The following is a 14,667-nucleotide window of genomic DNA, read 5'->3' as shown; positions in this document are numbered from 1 at the left end:
TGTCTTCACCCCCAGTCACAGCCGCTGCTCATCTGACCCAAAGCCTGATAGAGACCTTGAAAAACATGAATCAACAGGAGTAAGTCTGAAGGAAGAACTGGCATCCATAGCTTTTATTCCCACTGGGCAAGTCACTGTAACTCTGTGTCTTAGTTTCACGCTCTCCAGGGGGTTTTTGTGTGTGGAGTACTACAAATCAATTCTGCTCTGGGTTGTCAAACGTACATAGATGGCACCTAAAGTACAGGAAATGGTGGATTATGCTTTCAGCTCAGAGAAAACCATTTTTTATTGCCAGCAAACAGACCCAGATGAGGCGAGCGGAGAGGCTCTTCAAAACGCCCTCTCCTGTCCCCCCAGTCACTGTCGGTGCTCGCTCCGTGCCCAGCGGCTGAGCAGAACAGGAGATGCCAACCACTGCCACCCAGGTCAGTTGTACAGCATCACTGTCACACCCCTGGGATCACAACAGACTATTTGTTGTGTTATTTTCCTGTCATGTCGGTGCTGGCCAAGGACGTGGACAAGCAGAACAAGGAACACCAATGCTATGTAGGGGAAAGCTTTTAGCGCTTTACCCATTTCTAGGAGCAACGCTGCTCTTTGGCTAGCAGACAGACCGCGTGCAACTGTACATTGTGACTACACCGAGCAGATGAGACGGGATCTGTTTAACACCTACGGGCTTAACGGCACTAACTTTTCATAATCACATTTACAGGATAATTGTGTTTCAGGAGCTGTGCACACCAGTAATAAAATTTGCCCAAGTAATTCCCCCACAACTCCAACCACACGACAGCACTGGCTGCGTCTTCCAACCCTCGTGTCACCTGCAGAGCTTTCCCTCCACTCTTTTCAGTATTTTGGACTGAAATCACTGTACTCAGTTCTTGCCCAAAGGCAAAACATACGGGCAAATCTTAAGCTTTTGCATTTAAAATGAGTAAAATTTTTAAAATGAAGTATTTGATATATTCTAAATTAGATCACAGCCACTTTCTGTGAACAAGAGGAAGAGGATGTAGCTCGAGTCAGAGAATCATCCAGAACCACATCCAGAATTTGATATTAGCAGGAACAGTGGTGAAGTACATCCTGAAACACACATCAGCTGCAGCCATCTTCCTATTGACACTGCTGCTTCGGTGGTATGTATCGCACAACTGCTGTGACCCATTCCTTCCTATATAGCAGTGCACCTCTGTGCATCCAACCACCTTGGCTATGTACAGATGTAGCTAAAAGTTTACAAACATCTTCAGAGCAGTTTGTTTATTTCAATTTTTTATTGGATTATGAAAAAAATGAAACTTCCCCTCCAATATCTACATAAGCATTTTGCAAAAATAATAATGCATGAGGCAGCTTTCAGAGTTAAGAGCCCACATTCTGCTATTTGATTCTTTCCACCTCACCACAAAACAAAACATGGGGGAAAAGGGCTGATGGCAGTATTAACACATACCATTATCATCCCAAGAAGAGACAGTTTAAATTCTTGAATCATTAACAGCTGCCTCTATGCAAAACAATATTCATATTAGTTTTGCTTCTCACTTTTAAAGTAATGCATCCCTATTCACATTAGATAAACACGACAAAGCGCACAAGAAATGCAGCAAAGGTGTGCGAATTATGCCACAGGGACTTTACCTTCTGATCAACAACTAACATTTGAACTACGCATCTTTCAAATTATCACAGCATTGCCCATCACCTGAACATCAGATCGGCTGAACTGTTGGGATTTCCAGGCTTCTGAGCCAAATTCCTCCTTTTCCAGGTTTTGCTCTTTAAGTAATTGCTACATGGATGTTACAATGACAATCAGAACTAGATATAAGTAGGAATTGGTAAATGTTAAAGTTACTCCACGTGTGAATAACAAATCCAGCAATCATGTTTTAAATGCCCCTCCACATAGCTCATGCAAAGATGGTTACAACCTTATTTGGGACAGAGTAATCTCCCAATTGGAAATGGACCCTAAACCCACAAAATTTAGAGGTAGAAATGCTACAGCAGGCAAGAGGAGCGTCACCCATTCCAGACACCGTTTGACTTTAACCGTAGTTAAGGTGAGGTACTTATTTTAGTGTATGTCAGACAGAAAAGTTGTGCTCTTCCTTACAGCAAGACAACCTACCGTACCTGTTTTTTCTTAGTGGTGTAATGTACATGGCTAATTCAAAGGGTGTGTTTTGTGACAGCACAGTTTAAATCCTCTTGTTCTTAGCCCATCTGCTTTTTCTTCAGCAATGATTTCTGAACGCTTGGCCAAAGACGGGCCGGTGTATCTGCCTATTAAAGCATGTTGCATTCTCTTCCATGCTGGCACAAGGACTTGCTGAAGCAGAACCACTTCCATTGGACTCCAACAGTAGTGTTGTAAGTTGCTGAAAATCCCATGTTGTGGATGTCAATCCCTTTCTGGGCCTCAGCATGGCCGAGGAAGTCAGCATCTCTACTCCCCTGCCCCCTTCACAGGCTTTGGGAACAACCAAATTACCTTCCTTGCCAACTAGATGCGCAGCACCGTCCTCAAAGCCTGCAGCACAACCTCATTTCGTGCTTCAGGACTGAAGTCCATCACCTACCTACATCAGGAATGATCACATTTTGCAGCTTGCTTCCTCATCAGATCAGATGCATCAGGGACCAGTTCTTCAGTAAAACACTGGGCCAGAAGCCAAAGCATGGAAGAAAATACCTTTTAAGCTGTGAAGAGACTTCTCTTCTATAACCTCCTGACACTGGCAGTGAAGGAGATGAAGTTCAAAGCACACAAACGATGGGTCACCCAGAAACTTCGAGCAAGAATGCACTTTGTTTAGTACCAGATGTCCCCATTTGTGCATGCTAGCCGGTATCACTGCTGTCAAAAGGAAATGGTGCAATTACGGTTTCATTGCAGGTCCAAAGCTTCAGCGGCTTCACGAAGAGTGCACCGAGTCACCACCCACACAGCACAAACTCTCCTACCACCTGCCAGGAACTACGTGAGACACACCGAGGGGAGTGTTTTCACCATCCAACTTTGAAGCAGGTATTTTGCATTACATTAATCACTGATTTAAGGACAGAACTTGCAAGGAGGGAGCAACTTTTTCTAAATCCAGGACAAGTTTAGGAACATGCTCCAAATACAATCCCATTTGATTTTCAACCGTTGAGCAGGGGTGTCCAACTCATTTTCACCGTGTGCCATGTCAGCCTCGCAGTTGCCTTCAAAGGGCCAAATGTAATTTCAGGATTGTAAAAACATAACTACTCCCGCATTTATAGTCCTAAAATTACATTCGGCCCAAGGGCAACCACAAGTGAAACCCCAGTGAAAATGAGTTTAACGCCTCTGCTGTAGAGCATTGATTTCCTATAAGACACATTTTAAGTCAAATCTGAAGCCCACGTTTGATGAGAAGTCATGCTTCTCTTTTGTCTTTTTTAAGAACAACCTTCCTTTGGTCACACCAAATGCAGAATAAGAGTCAGGATGTCTAGTATTACTAATGCACATCCCTTAAACGATGGCTCCACAGGTTGAACACTAAGAGCAGCACCTGATGGTTTTGCCATCAACTCCTGCTGCTCCTGCAGGCCAAAGCAAAACACGCGCTACAGATGCAGAACGCACACAAGTCTCCTACCACGTCTTAATGCCTTAAGACATTTATCCAAACCACGCTTTTGTAACACCTACAAGAGATCTCAGAAATAATCATGCTCGCGATCACAAATCCACACCACATCGAGTGCTCCACCTCTACAAAAGACGGTGCTGACAGACCTAGAGGGACCGGTCTTTGTGTTTTGCTGGTGGGTTGGTTATAGGGGGTTATCGCGAGCCTTGCACTTAACTGACTCAGCATCCCCCACTCCTGAAATCCTACGGGCTTTTCAGAGGAAACAAATCCAGAAGGATGCAAGTCATGCCAAAGAATTCCCGGTTCATCTACACAGTAAAGGGCCATTTCTCTTCTCCACAGGAGCCACTGCATGCAGTTCCAGTAACAGAAAAATAGATCTTTGATATTTAAAGGAGTTACAGGCAAGCTGGTTATATCCAATTTAACCCCCACCCCCAAGTAATTGGTAAATTAAGGTTCTTCAAACATAACCATTGTCATAACAACCTAATTTCAGAAAGCTAAGAATACAGCTGGTAAAACCTTCATTACGCACTGCTGATTAAGACAGGGGTGCTAATGGCTTCTGTAAGGACATTCTCATGCTGGCACTGGAAATCAGTTTTAGAAACAAGCTTTTACTAATATTTACAAGCATGTGTAAAAAAGGAATTAGCATCTTACCACAAGGACACACAGAGATATTGAAAATACGCATAAACACCTTTTTACCTACTAAGCCACAAGCTCAGTTCTCATTTTTGAGGGGTGTGACACATACGTATTTTACTGAAGGGCCCCGGAGGCCAACGAAGAGGAACAGTTCTCCAGGAAATCTGACCTACTCCATGACCAGAATCAACACGGTCAAGAGGGCATCACGTTTTTGTGTCAACAAGTTTAAGGCAGGTAAATATTTCCGCAAGTGTGCCTTATGGCTGTAAACTTGCATTAAAACTCTTCTCAGGGTCTGACTTGTGTAGAAAGCCCCCAGCGCTCCTCCACATTTGAAATCTAATGTAGAGGTTCTACCTGCAGTGATCAGACTACAGCATATACTTTTTCCAGGCATTATTCTTTAATACACCTTAACTAAAACAGCTTCAATTTGAAACAAAACAAAAAACCCCCACGACCTTATAATAAATTCATACAGGAGTCACCTCATTCCACATGCAGAGAATAAAATGAGTACTAAATGCGCTCTGAAGAAGTGTGGGTTTAGTCATGCCAGAAGTATCTGTCAAACTCCATGGTTCTATGAACAACCATGGGGAAGTTTGGCTTGGCAGTTCAAATGCAACTGCTCTTCCACGCCTGGGATAGAAACAGCCCAGAGAAGAGTACAGTCAAACAGCAACTGTAACCAGATCTTACGGCAAGCCAAGCCATCTAAGCAAGCCCTTCCATTCCAGTTCCATTAGGAATGTGAGCTTATCAGGCAAAACCAACTCGACTTGCCTGGGCTCCCTTCTTGTGGAGCACAGCTACCGACACAACAGGGAAAGGCTCAAGCTTTCGAGATGTGATCAGGAAATGCTGAGTGAGTGTTAATTTTCAAGAGAACTGTTTACACAGCGCGTTGTGACACAGCGTGCTTGGGCGGCTGTCTCAAGCACAAAAGCAAGTGCATTTCAAGAGCGCCCAAGTCTCTACCTAAAACAAAGCAGCTACTCCAGCAAAAGAGATAAATAGGATGAATTGTGATTTCCACACCATGGAAGGGCAGATAAGGAATCCCATTACACTGCAATGGACACAAAGAGTTTGAGTCACCAATTTAATTTTATACAAGTCAAACTACATGTTGTATAAAGAGTACAAGGCAGCTCTAACGTTTGCTATTGCGTGTTACAAAAGTCAATTTAGCTATAAAGGGGAATTTTTGGGATGAATCCTATTCCACAATTTAAGTGAATTGGCAACTGCGGTTTAGCAAAGACTTTGTTAAGACTAGAACTCTAGCTCAAAGAGATTACATTTCCAATGAAGTTCAGACTCACACACAATAGGAATATAGTTCTAGTCTGAAGCAAAATGTTAACATAAATGAGGGAAGACATTTTTATTTACCTAGTTTTCATATCCAATAGGTATTCAGAGGCTGACAAACCATACAACATACTAGTGACTTGGACCACATCCAAGAGACACGTTAGTGTGTGACAACTGAGTGACACTCCATATTCAGGCAAAAGAAAAAGTCTGAGAGCTTTCTTTCAAGGTTGAAACACAGGATTTTTCAGCAATACTGTACGATACAGTTTCCAGACTACCTTTATTACCTTTAATACAGTCACAGTAGGGGGGGGGGGGAATGTTCTTTTGGCAAGTTAAGATACAAATGCTCCAACTTGAGTTTATTGCTGGTCTAAGATCTTCCTAGTATTGTTACCAGTCTATACAGTTTGCAGACTGCTTTTCCACAAATTAAGATAAACCAGAGAATTATGTGACCTGCTCAGCAAGGCAATCCTGCCTTTGGTAGCAAGCTGTAACCTATTAAGCTAATGACACCCATAGTTCTAAAACCATGAAAAAATAGGAAAAAATGATACTTCCAAAAAAGCCCAGATTTAAGCCTGTTTATATTGTTTATTTTTAATATAAAAACCACTGTGCACTTAAGAGGAGTTCAAGCTACTCCTGCAAAAATGCTACAAAATGAAACTTTTAGCTGAATTTCTACAAAAGGGGGACTTTTCCTGCTTTGTACCACCATCTGATCTCATATTTTCAAATTTGGGATACAAATTAAGCCTCTATGCTTCATTTCTTAGTTCTTAGGCCATTCACTCCTGCAAGAGAAAAAAACCAACTTCTGAAGTACTAACATAACACTAATGGCCTGACAAGTAGGAAAATGTTCTGTAATAGTGTGCAATGTAAGAGGAGAGTTCTAGTCTTAATCCCTTGAACTAGATCTTGATCGTGAGCGAGATTTTGAACGAGACCTGGAGCGGGACCTTGACGCAGCTCTCTTGGGTGGCGACTCTGAACGAGCCTTGGCAGACGGCTGCTGCTGCGGAGAATTGGAACGAGACCTACTCCTTGACCTGGACTTAGACTTAGCATCTCCTTTACCATTTTCTTTTGGAGATCGAGACCTGGACCTGGACCGAGACTTCTCAGACTTCTCCTTGGATCTGCTGTGAGAGCGTGAACCCCTGTCAGACTTGGGTTTTGATTTACTCTTTGATCTAGACTTCCTGCTTTTAGATCTGGAGCGTGAGCGGTCTTTGCTTCGTGACCTGGATTTAGATCTTTTAAAAAGAGACACAGTTTATTCTGCATGATCTGAAGTGCACTTACAGCAGTTGTGAACTGCTACCAATAAGCAGCAGTTCCTGTACTAACAGAAAACAATGTATTACTTACCGCGAACGGCTTTTGGAAACACTACGGGACCTGCTACGGCTGCTCCTGCTTCTACGACTTCTGCTTCTAGACCGTCTCCTAGATCGTGACCTAGAAACATTTAAAATGTAATTTGTCCCTTATTTTTTGTCTGGTGTGCCCTGCTACGCGATCTACTAGAGAAAAGCTAAAAAGAACTTCTCAAAAACAAGTATGGCCGCATAAGATGAAGTATTAATCAACCAAGATTTGACGTACTGTCAATGAATTACACCTGAGGTCTCGCATGTAGAAAACTCTTAAACCAGACTTAGCTGTATTACATAATTCCTTCTATATTCTCAGGCATCACCCTATTCCTAGAATATCAACTCAAGTTAACTACTGCAGGTACCATTTCACCACGTGACCAGTTTTGGTGCAGCGACTGACGCGTCCCCGCAGTTACCTCGACCTGCTCCCGGAGTACGATCGCCTGTGGCTTGACCGCGGCTTGTCTTCAACCAGCCTGATCTTCCTGCCGTTGATCTCTGTGCCATCCAGCTTGTCCAGCGCGCGCTTCATGTCCGAGTAAGATCGGAACTCAATCACGCCTTCATTTGTACGTTCTTTGTGAGCATCTGCATAGGTTACCTCCCCAGCTTGCCTCATGAAATCCTTTAGGGAGCAGATGCAAAATTACATAACCATTCCACATGCTTACGCTCTACAAGTACTTCAGCTTAAGACAAGTCTGAGCAGATGCAAGAAGCATTAACTGTGTGTAAACAATTCATGCACAAATACTTCTTCATTACTTCTACCTAAATCAAAATGAGCATTGATATTAAAGGCAGTTAACTGCTTCCTGCTAGTCACAACAAGCTCTACGACAGAACGTGGATACATACTTTCAAATCCTGCCAACTACAGCGACTGGAAAGGTTTTCAACAATCAGTCTGAACTCTGTACGAACAGGCGGTCCGTATTTATCTCTTCCAGATTGTCTCCGACTGCTATATCCGCCACCACCCCCACCTTTATTGTACAAAGAAATAAAGTTAGGTTGTCTCCTAGCGTGAAGAAAACTAAATGTTCTGAAAAAGTTAGTTAAACAGTTATATTTACTGGAGTAGGACTTTATTGTTCTAAGCCTCCAATAAACTTTGCAATTTTGCCATAATCTATTATTAATGGCAAATCAAACAGACTAAAATCCTACAAGTTTGTCCTCCTAAGATCTGTTAGAGAGTGACTGCTCCTTATTAGATTCACCTTGCTAAGTTTTATTTTACAGAACATTGTAAAATATAAAACTTAACTGATTACATGCATTTCTACATTTTTACAAAAACGTTTACTAGTTACACTAAGTACTTACATCACAGCATGAGGTTTTTGGTGGTGGTTTGGCCACAAAACACGCAAGGTAACAGTCACCTAGTTCAGTTTAACCAGTTTTGTCTAACCCTTGGGATCCTCACCATCACCCTGCGTCTAATGGCAAAAGGCTGCTGTCGTCATGGCTTCCGGTAAGGTCAGCCAAAGGGTCATAGGGCAAGGGTCACACAATGTATGGAAAAGCCATGGCCAATCAGGAAAGGCAGTCATCTTAGCCTCAGTGGACACAGCCTCAGCCCCACTGGTCACTTTTAAATTGAAACATCAAGGACTTGTTAAAAAGTTTGAATTGAACATGCAACAATTTTAAACAACATACATTTGATTCTTTTTTAAAAAGACCGATACCCCCCCCCGCCCCCAAACACCAAGCTTCTAGAGATTACAGAACGATGAACCGTAGTACTTTTAATCATAGTACTAGGCCAGTTAAAGTCTGTACATCTCAGCTCAATAAGCTATATAAGTTAGCTGAACACAAATATTTACAAAATCCCCCACTTAGCACAACAGATTTCCGCTTGAAAACCTCCCCCCTTCTATATTGTCAACTGCAACATTCGCATTAAAGTTCACAGCTGAACGCTTCTGTCCCCATTACGCAATGGTATTTACCCATTAACATCAGCGATACATCATCACTGTTTCATCTAAATGCTCCCAAGAACGTCAAAGCCCTTAAGTTAGCAGAGCACGCCGTTTCTAATTAACGAGAAACGCTTTCTAGAAGGCCACAATTTTGCAGCCGGAACTGCTTCACGTATTCTCCCTCCTAAGTTTCTCGGGGATATCTGGCACCAGGCCAAACGCCCGGAGCGCCGGGTGGGCAGATCGCCCGCTCCCAGCCACGCACCAGGTATCCCCGCTGCCGTGCAGCCAGCCCCGCATCCACCGCCCAGCCCGGCTCTGCCCCGCACACGGCCGAGCCGCCTCCCCGCCGCCAGCCCCGCCACCGCCACCGCCACCGCCACCGCGCCGCCAGCCGGGCCCGCACTCACTGCGGCTGCTGTAGCTGTACCCGTCCCTGTCGCGGCGGGGCCCGCGGGCGTGCTCCACGATCACGCGCTCCCCGCACAGATCTTTGCCGTTCAGCTCGTAAACGGCATCGTCGGCGTCTCGGGAGTCCTCGAACTCCACGAAGCCGTAACTGGGGGCAGAGGAGAGGCGCGTCAGGCGCCGGCCCGGCCCACGGCGGCTTCCGGGGCCGCGCGAGCCGAGCGGGACAATGGGAGCGGCCCCGCCGCAGCGCCCCCGCGGCCGCCGCCATCTTGAGCTGCGCGCCACGCGGCAGCGCGGGCGGGAGCCGCCGCCAACATGGGGGACGCGCAGCGAGGGGCGGCGGGGCGGCCCGGGCAGCGCTGCGGGCGGCACGGCCGGGGCCGGGGCCGGGGCCGGGGCCGGGGCCGGGGCTGGGGGGGCGGCCGCCGGGCGGTGCCGGCCCCTGGGCCGCGGTCGGCGCTCACCCGTTTTTGAGGTCGACCTCGAGCAGGCGGCCATAGCCGCTGAAGAAGCGCTGGATATCCTTCTCCCGGACGTGATAGCTCAGGCGGCCGATATAGACGCGCGGCATGTCCGCGGCGGAGGGGGCGGGAGGAGGAAGAGAGAGGGAGGGAGAGAGAGAGAGAGAAAGAGGGAGAAAGAAAGAGAGAGAGAGAAATGGAGAGGCAGCGAGAGGAGTGCGGAGAGCGACGCTACCAGACCGCAGCCCGCCCCGCCGCGGCCTGCTCCGCAGCACAATGGCGCCCGCTGCCCGCCGCCGCTTTTATAGCGGGGGGCGGAGCCCGCTGCGGACGTTACGGCGCAGGCCAGAACGGGAAGGGGGACGCAGCGCAGACGTCATCACGCTCCCGAGAGGAGGGCGGGGCGGGAGGGAGGCGGGCGCGGGCGTGGGTGGTCACGCGCGGGCGTCGTGCACGCGCTGAGCCCCAGCGCGCTCCGCGAAGGGGGAGGGGTGTGCTGCTCTGCGCACGCGCAGCGGCGCCTCCTGTGGGCGCGGCCGGGCGGGAGCGGGCCCGGGCCTGGGCTTCCGGCGGCCCCACGGGGCGCGGCGGCAGCAGCGCGGGGCGCGGCGGCCCGTTCGTCGCTGTTGAGGCGGCCGCGGGCCGGGCGGCGGCTGGTCTGGCTTTGTTAGTCAGCCCCGACCGGGCCGCTTCACCCATATCTGCGTGGCGGCTGTGTGGGCCCGGGCGCTGACGGGACGGCGCGCGGCCTGGCTGGTGGCACCGCGTGTGTGGTGACTGGGCCGGTGACGGCACAGCCCCGGGCCGGGCGGCTCCGCCGCGGGGCGGTCGGTCGGGCCGGGAAGCCCAGGGCGCTCTGCCTGCGGGGTTGCTGTCTGGACGTCGTGGTAATAGAGCGGTCCCCAATGCCAGCCCAAAGTTACCAGGCTCTGTGTCTTGGTTTCCCTTTCATCTATGTTCTGAATTAGAAAAATCCTCCCGATATATAATAAAACCACTGTTTTGCCTGCTGGGCTTTACATTCTAAGACTATTTTGTAGTTTATACTAATATTTCCATATTTAATAGAAACTATACGTGTATATGGTATTCAGATACATATGTTAATATACACAATACAAATAATTTAAGGTGGAAAGGCTCTGTTTGCTGCTGGATTTTTCCCGGCTGCATGCGAAGCAGTTCACGATGACCTGATGCGCCGTGGCCGTGGCACAGCCCACCGGAGGCATCTCAGCTGGCCTCAGTCCTCAGGACGTCAACCTGAGTTCCTCTGTAACAAAGCAGCTGCTGAGCTTCGGTTAAAGAGGCGGGGGAAACGCCTGAAGTCTCGTTTTTTTCTCATTTAATAAAAGCTTTATTCATATAATACAACACACAATGAATGACCTCTTCCATTATAGCGGGCAGCGCTTGGAAGATTTCATGAGTTCATTGAGTGTTTTCTGTCTGCTTTAGAAAGACTTGAGCAGATAAGTCACTAACTTAAAGGCCTGCTGTATGTTTTTCATACAATATCACTGGGACACTTTTTGATTTGAAGGTAAATGTGGCCGTTAGCCAGGCTGTAGTGTTCATCAGCTCTGTGTGGAGAGTTCAAAGAGCTGTTACTCAGTCCTGAACAGCCCAGCACAGGGGGAACAGCCCGAGACACGCTGTACCTTGCCCTGACCTTGCTGAAACAAAAGCTCTTGTGGAAGAGCTGGGATGTATCTCACACTCATGGTCTTCAGCGTGGCACTGTTCCAGTTAGAGAACAAACTCAACCACCGAGTGATTTCGCAGAAACAGGTAACTGAGAAAAGTATTATAGCTATTTGTTGCTAGAATGTAACAGTGTGTCTCGGCCTCTCACATGGACAGCAGCCTTGAGAACTAAAGGGTGGCTCCTCCTGCCAAAAGCTTGTGAAAAACCCACTGGTCCTAGTTGTTGGTGTCTTCTTCGACATAACTGCAGGCTATAGTGTCTGATCATGAGGGTCCTCTCCCCACTGCAGCTGTATGCTGTCATCTTCCACTCCTGCTCTCATAAGAAGATTACGATTCATGGGCCCAAATTTTAAAAACCTTGGATGTGAGCATTCATCTCAAATTGTCTGTGCTGGCACTTAAGGAGTAGGAGAGCTGTGTGCTAAGACTCAATGGAAACAGCCCACGGAGTTCTTGCTAAAACATCCCGTGCTTGGTTGAAGATCGTGTGTAAGCCTGCACTGAAGTTCAAGGATAAGAAAGCAAGCTAAGCCAGTTCTTAAGGGCTTCCCTGCAAGTGGGTGCTCTTCAGGATCATAGCCTTAAATAACCGCCTTTCCTGAAAGACCTACACTGCTGTGTTTTCCTCACAGCCCATAAAAGCCGCTTGCTTGTAGGTGATAACAGTAATTTCAATATTTCTGCCTCTTAGTGTAAGGAATTTCTTTCCCCGTTGGTCATGGAGGCACCCCAGAAATCAATTTAGGCAGGCGATAAGCTCCACAAAGACGTTATTCTAACCATAACTGTTCAGTGGAGAAACAACCAGAAATGGAGTTTATCCGAAATTATTGAGCACTTCAGCAACATTTAATAAACGGCAGGTTCAGTGTACCAGTTGGGGATATTATCACCACAAGGCCACAAAAGACTGATGACCCATAGTGTGCACGCACTCACTCTCAAAAAGAGGCCCCTTCCACTCAAAGGTATCCAGAAGAAAGAATTGCTTGCCAGGGGGAGAGGGGGGTCGAGGGCTCTCTCAAGGATATACCCAGAAGAAAATCACTCACCAAGGAGCAGGTGGGGGCTCAATCCCGGGAATTCTCCTTAGTCAGTATCCCTAATCTCAGGGCAGGGCTCTGATCACAGTGCCGTTGCTCCGAGAAGACACTCCAAGTGGGTCTTCAGTGGGGGTCCTATTTTTTGTAGCCTTTTTTTTATGGCCTGTTCAGATCTTGGCTGTGGTCATTACAAGCTGGTCCAGAAGCTTCTCTGGGCCTGGGTACCCCCTTGGCTTAGGACCCTGTCTGTTGGCCTGGGGTCCTGCCCTGCCTGCTCCCCAAGCCAGGCGGAGGTGAACGTGAGGAGTCTCCGTGTCCAGGGGTGGGGGTACATGACTGCTGGCTAAGGTGCATAGGACACGTACAGTGGGGCACAAAAGGTGCTAAAGAGCCATCAACTGCCGTACTGAAAGCTCCAGATCTCATTGGAGGTTGTACAACTGCCACACAATCCACCCTGTGATGACAGTCATGATCCGCCTGGTTACTTTGCAGCGATGGTGTGATCACCTCCAAAGTTAAAAGGGGGCACAGTGTTGGTGAGTTTTAATGAATCATCATACCTTAAGTGTCTTTTAGCTGGTATGAATTGTCATTATTAATCAACATGCTAATAATCAATCAACAGTAGAAATGATGCAATTTACAACAATTACAGTTGTAGTTATTAGCAAAGATTGGAGGGGGCTGGCTAGTGTGCTGGGTTGGCCGAGATATGGTTAGTTTCTACACAGCCAGGACAGCTGGCCCAAAACCAGCCAAAGAGGGTGATTGGTACCACATAAGGTCATGCCCAGTTACAAAGGGGGCTGGCCAGGAGGGCAGGCTCGCTCTCTCTTGCTCTCTCACTCTTGCTACCAGGGTCAGGGCACTGGGGATGCTTTTGGTTTTCTCTGGACCACCTGGTTTGGTGGGTGGGGCAGTTTCTGCGTGGGCTGTGACCAGGAGCCCACTTGCTGCTTCAGAGCGGGGTGAGCTGCTGAGGTGGGGCCGCCGTGTGGTGGTTGTGCTGTGTGTTCACTGCTGTGTAGGTTCCAGAAGGACAGGGAACTGCTGGAGAGGGTCCAGCGTAGGGCAACGAAGATGATGAAGGGAGTGGAGCATCTCCCTTATGAAGAAAGGCTGAGGGAGCTGGGGCTCTTTAGTTTGGAGAAGAGGAGACTGAGGGCTGACCTTATTAATGTTTATAAATATATAAAGGGTGAGTGCCACGAGGATGGAGCCAGGCTCTTCTCGGTGGCAAACAATGATAGGACAAGGGGTAACAGGATCAAGCTGGAACAGAAGAGGTTCCACTTAAATTTGAGAAAGAACTTCTTCCTGGTGAGGGTGGCAGACACAGGAACAGGCTGCCCGGGGGGGTTGTGGAGTCTCCTTCTGTGCAGACATTCCAACCCGCCTGGACATGTTCCTGTGTAACCTCATCTGGGTGTTCCTGCTCCATGGGGGGATTGCACTGGATGATCTTCTGAGGTCCCTTCCAATCCCAAACATACTGTGATACCGTGTGATAGGTTCTTTCATTATTGTTGTTGAAACTGTTTCTTAATTTTTCTTCACTGTTCCATTAAAGAGTTCTTATCCCAATCCATGACTTTTGCCTTTGTTTTCTGATTCTCCTACCCATCCCAGTGGGGGTGGGTGAGCGGCACGTGGGTTTAGCTGCCGGCTGGCAGGGACTGGGGCTGAACTACAGCAGATGGCCCTCCTGGTAAGGTAAACCCAGATGCATTGAAAGTTTTTCCACCAGTTAGCCTCAGTGCAGCAACAATTGCCTCTGAGTCCTTTGTTATTTTCTTTGTCTCATTGATTTGTCCTTGTAGTGGCACCAAGATGTTCAGCGTATAGACGCAGCAGTTGTCTACTGATAGATTCAGCTTCCTGCATACATATTTTTCCTTCAATAGTATCAAGTCCAATATGGCCTGGTTTTGGATAGTCCTTTTGTTCTCATGTAGCTGATGATTTAGGAAGCCCATGCAATGTCATGCATTAGTGTTTCCAGTTGCAGGTGCACCCCCTGGATGGCCTGTTGGTTTTGCCCTGGTGTGAACCTCATTCCAAAGACTGACTCTGACCCCACCCCA

General features: G+C 47.6%; 1 protein-coding gene across 1 annotated transcript; it reads right to left on the bottom strand.

The window, feature by feature from the left end:
- Positions 1-5,395: 5,395 nt before the first annotated feature.
- SRSF6 (serine and arginine rich splicing factor 6) lies at positions 5,396-10,191 on the bottom strand. The gene is made up of 6 exons (XM_065032753.1): positions 9,831-10,191; positions 9,366-9,514; positions 7,877-8,004; positions 7,435-7,643; positions 7,008-7,097; positions 5,396-6,892 (listed from the first exon to the last, which is right to left on the bottom strand). Exons 1-6 carry the CDS (start codon positions 9,935-9,937, stop codon positions 6,535-6,537), a joined length of 1,041 nt encoding a protein of 346 aa, XP_064888825.1. The 5' UTR covers positions 9,938-10,191; the 3' UTR covers positions 5,396-6,534.
- Between the last annotated feature and the right edge of the window lie 4,476 nt (positions 10,192-14,667).

The sequence above is a fragment of the Columba livia genome, chromosome 16 (assembly GCF_036013475.1).
Source record: "Columba livia isolate bColLiv1 breed racing homer chromosome 16, bColLiv1.pat.W.v2, whole genome shotgun sequence".
In the NCBI taxonomy this organism is placed as follows: Eukaryota; Metazoa; Chordata; class Aves; order Columbiformes; family Columbidae; genus Columba; species Columba livia.
This window is presented reverse-complemented; position numbering and strand designations above follow the sequence as displayed.

Excerpts from the sequence above, each read along its gene's own strand:
- SRSF6 (XM_065032753.1), bottom strand. The coding sequence starts at position 9,937 with ATGCCGCGCGTCTATATCGGCCGCCTGAGCTATCACGTCCGGGAGAAG. Across the intron at positions 9,515-9,830 it reads GAGGTCGACCTCAAAAACGG|TTACGGCTTCGTGGAGTTCG; the intron begins GTGAGCGCCGAC and ends CTCTGCCCCCAG. Across the intron at positions 8,005-9,365 it reads GTACAGCTACAGCAGCCGCA|GTGGGGGTGGTGGCGGATAT; the intron begins GTGAGTGCGGGC and ends TGTACAATAAAG.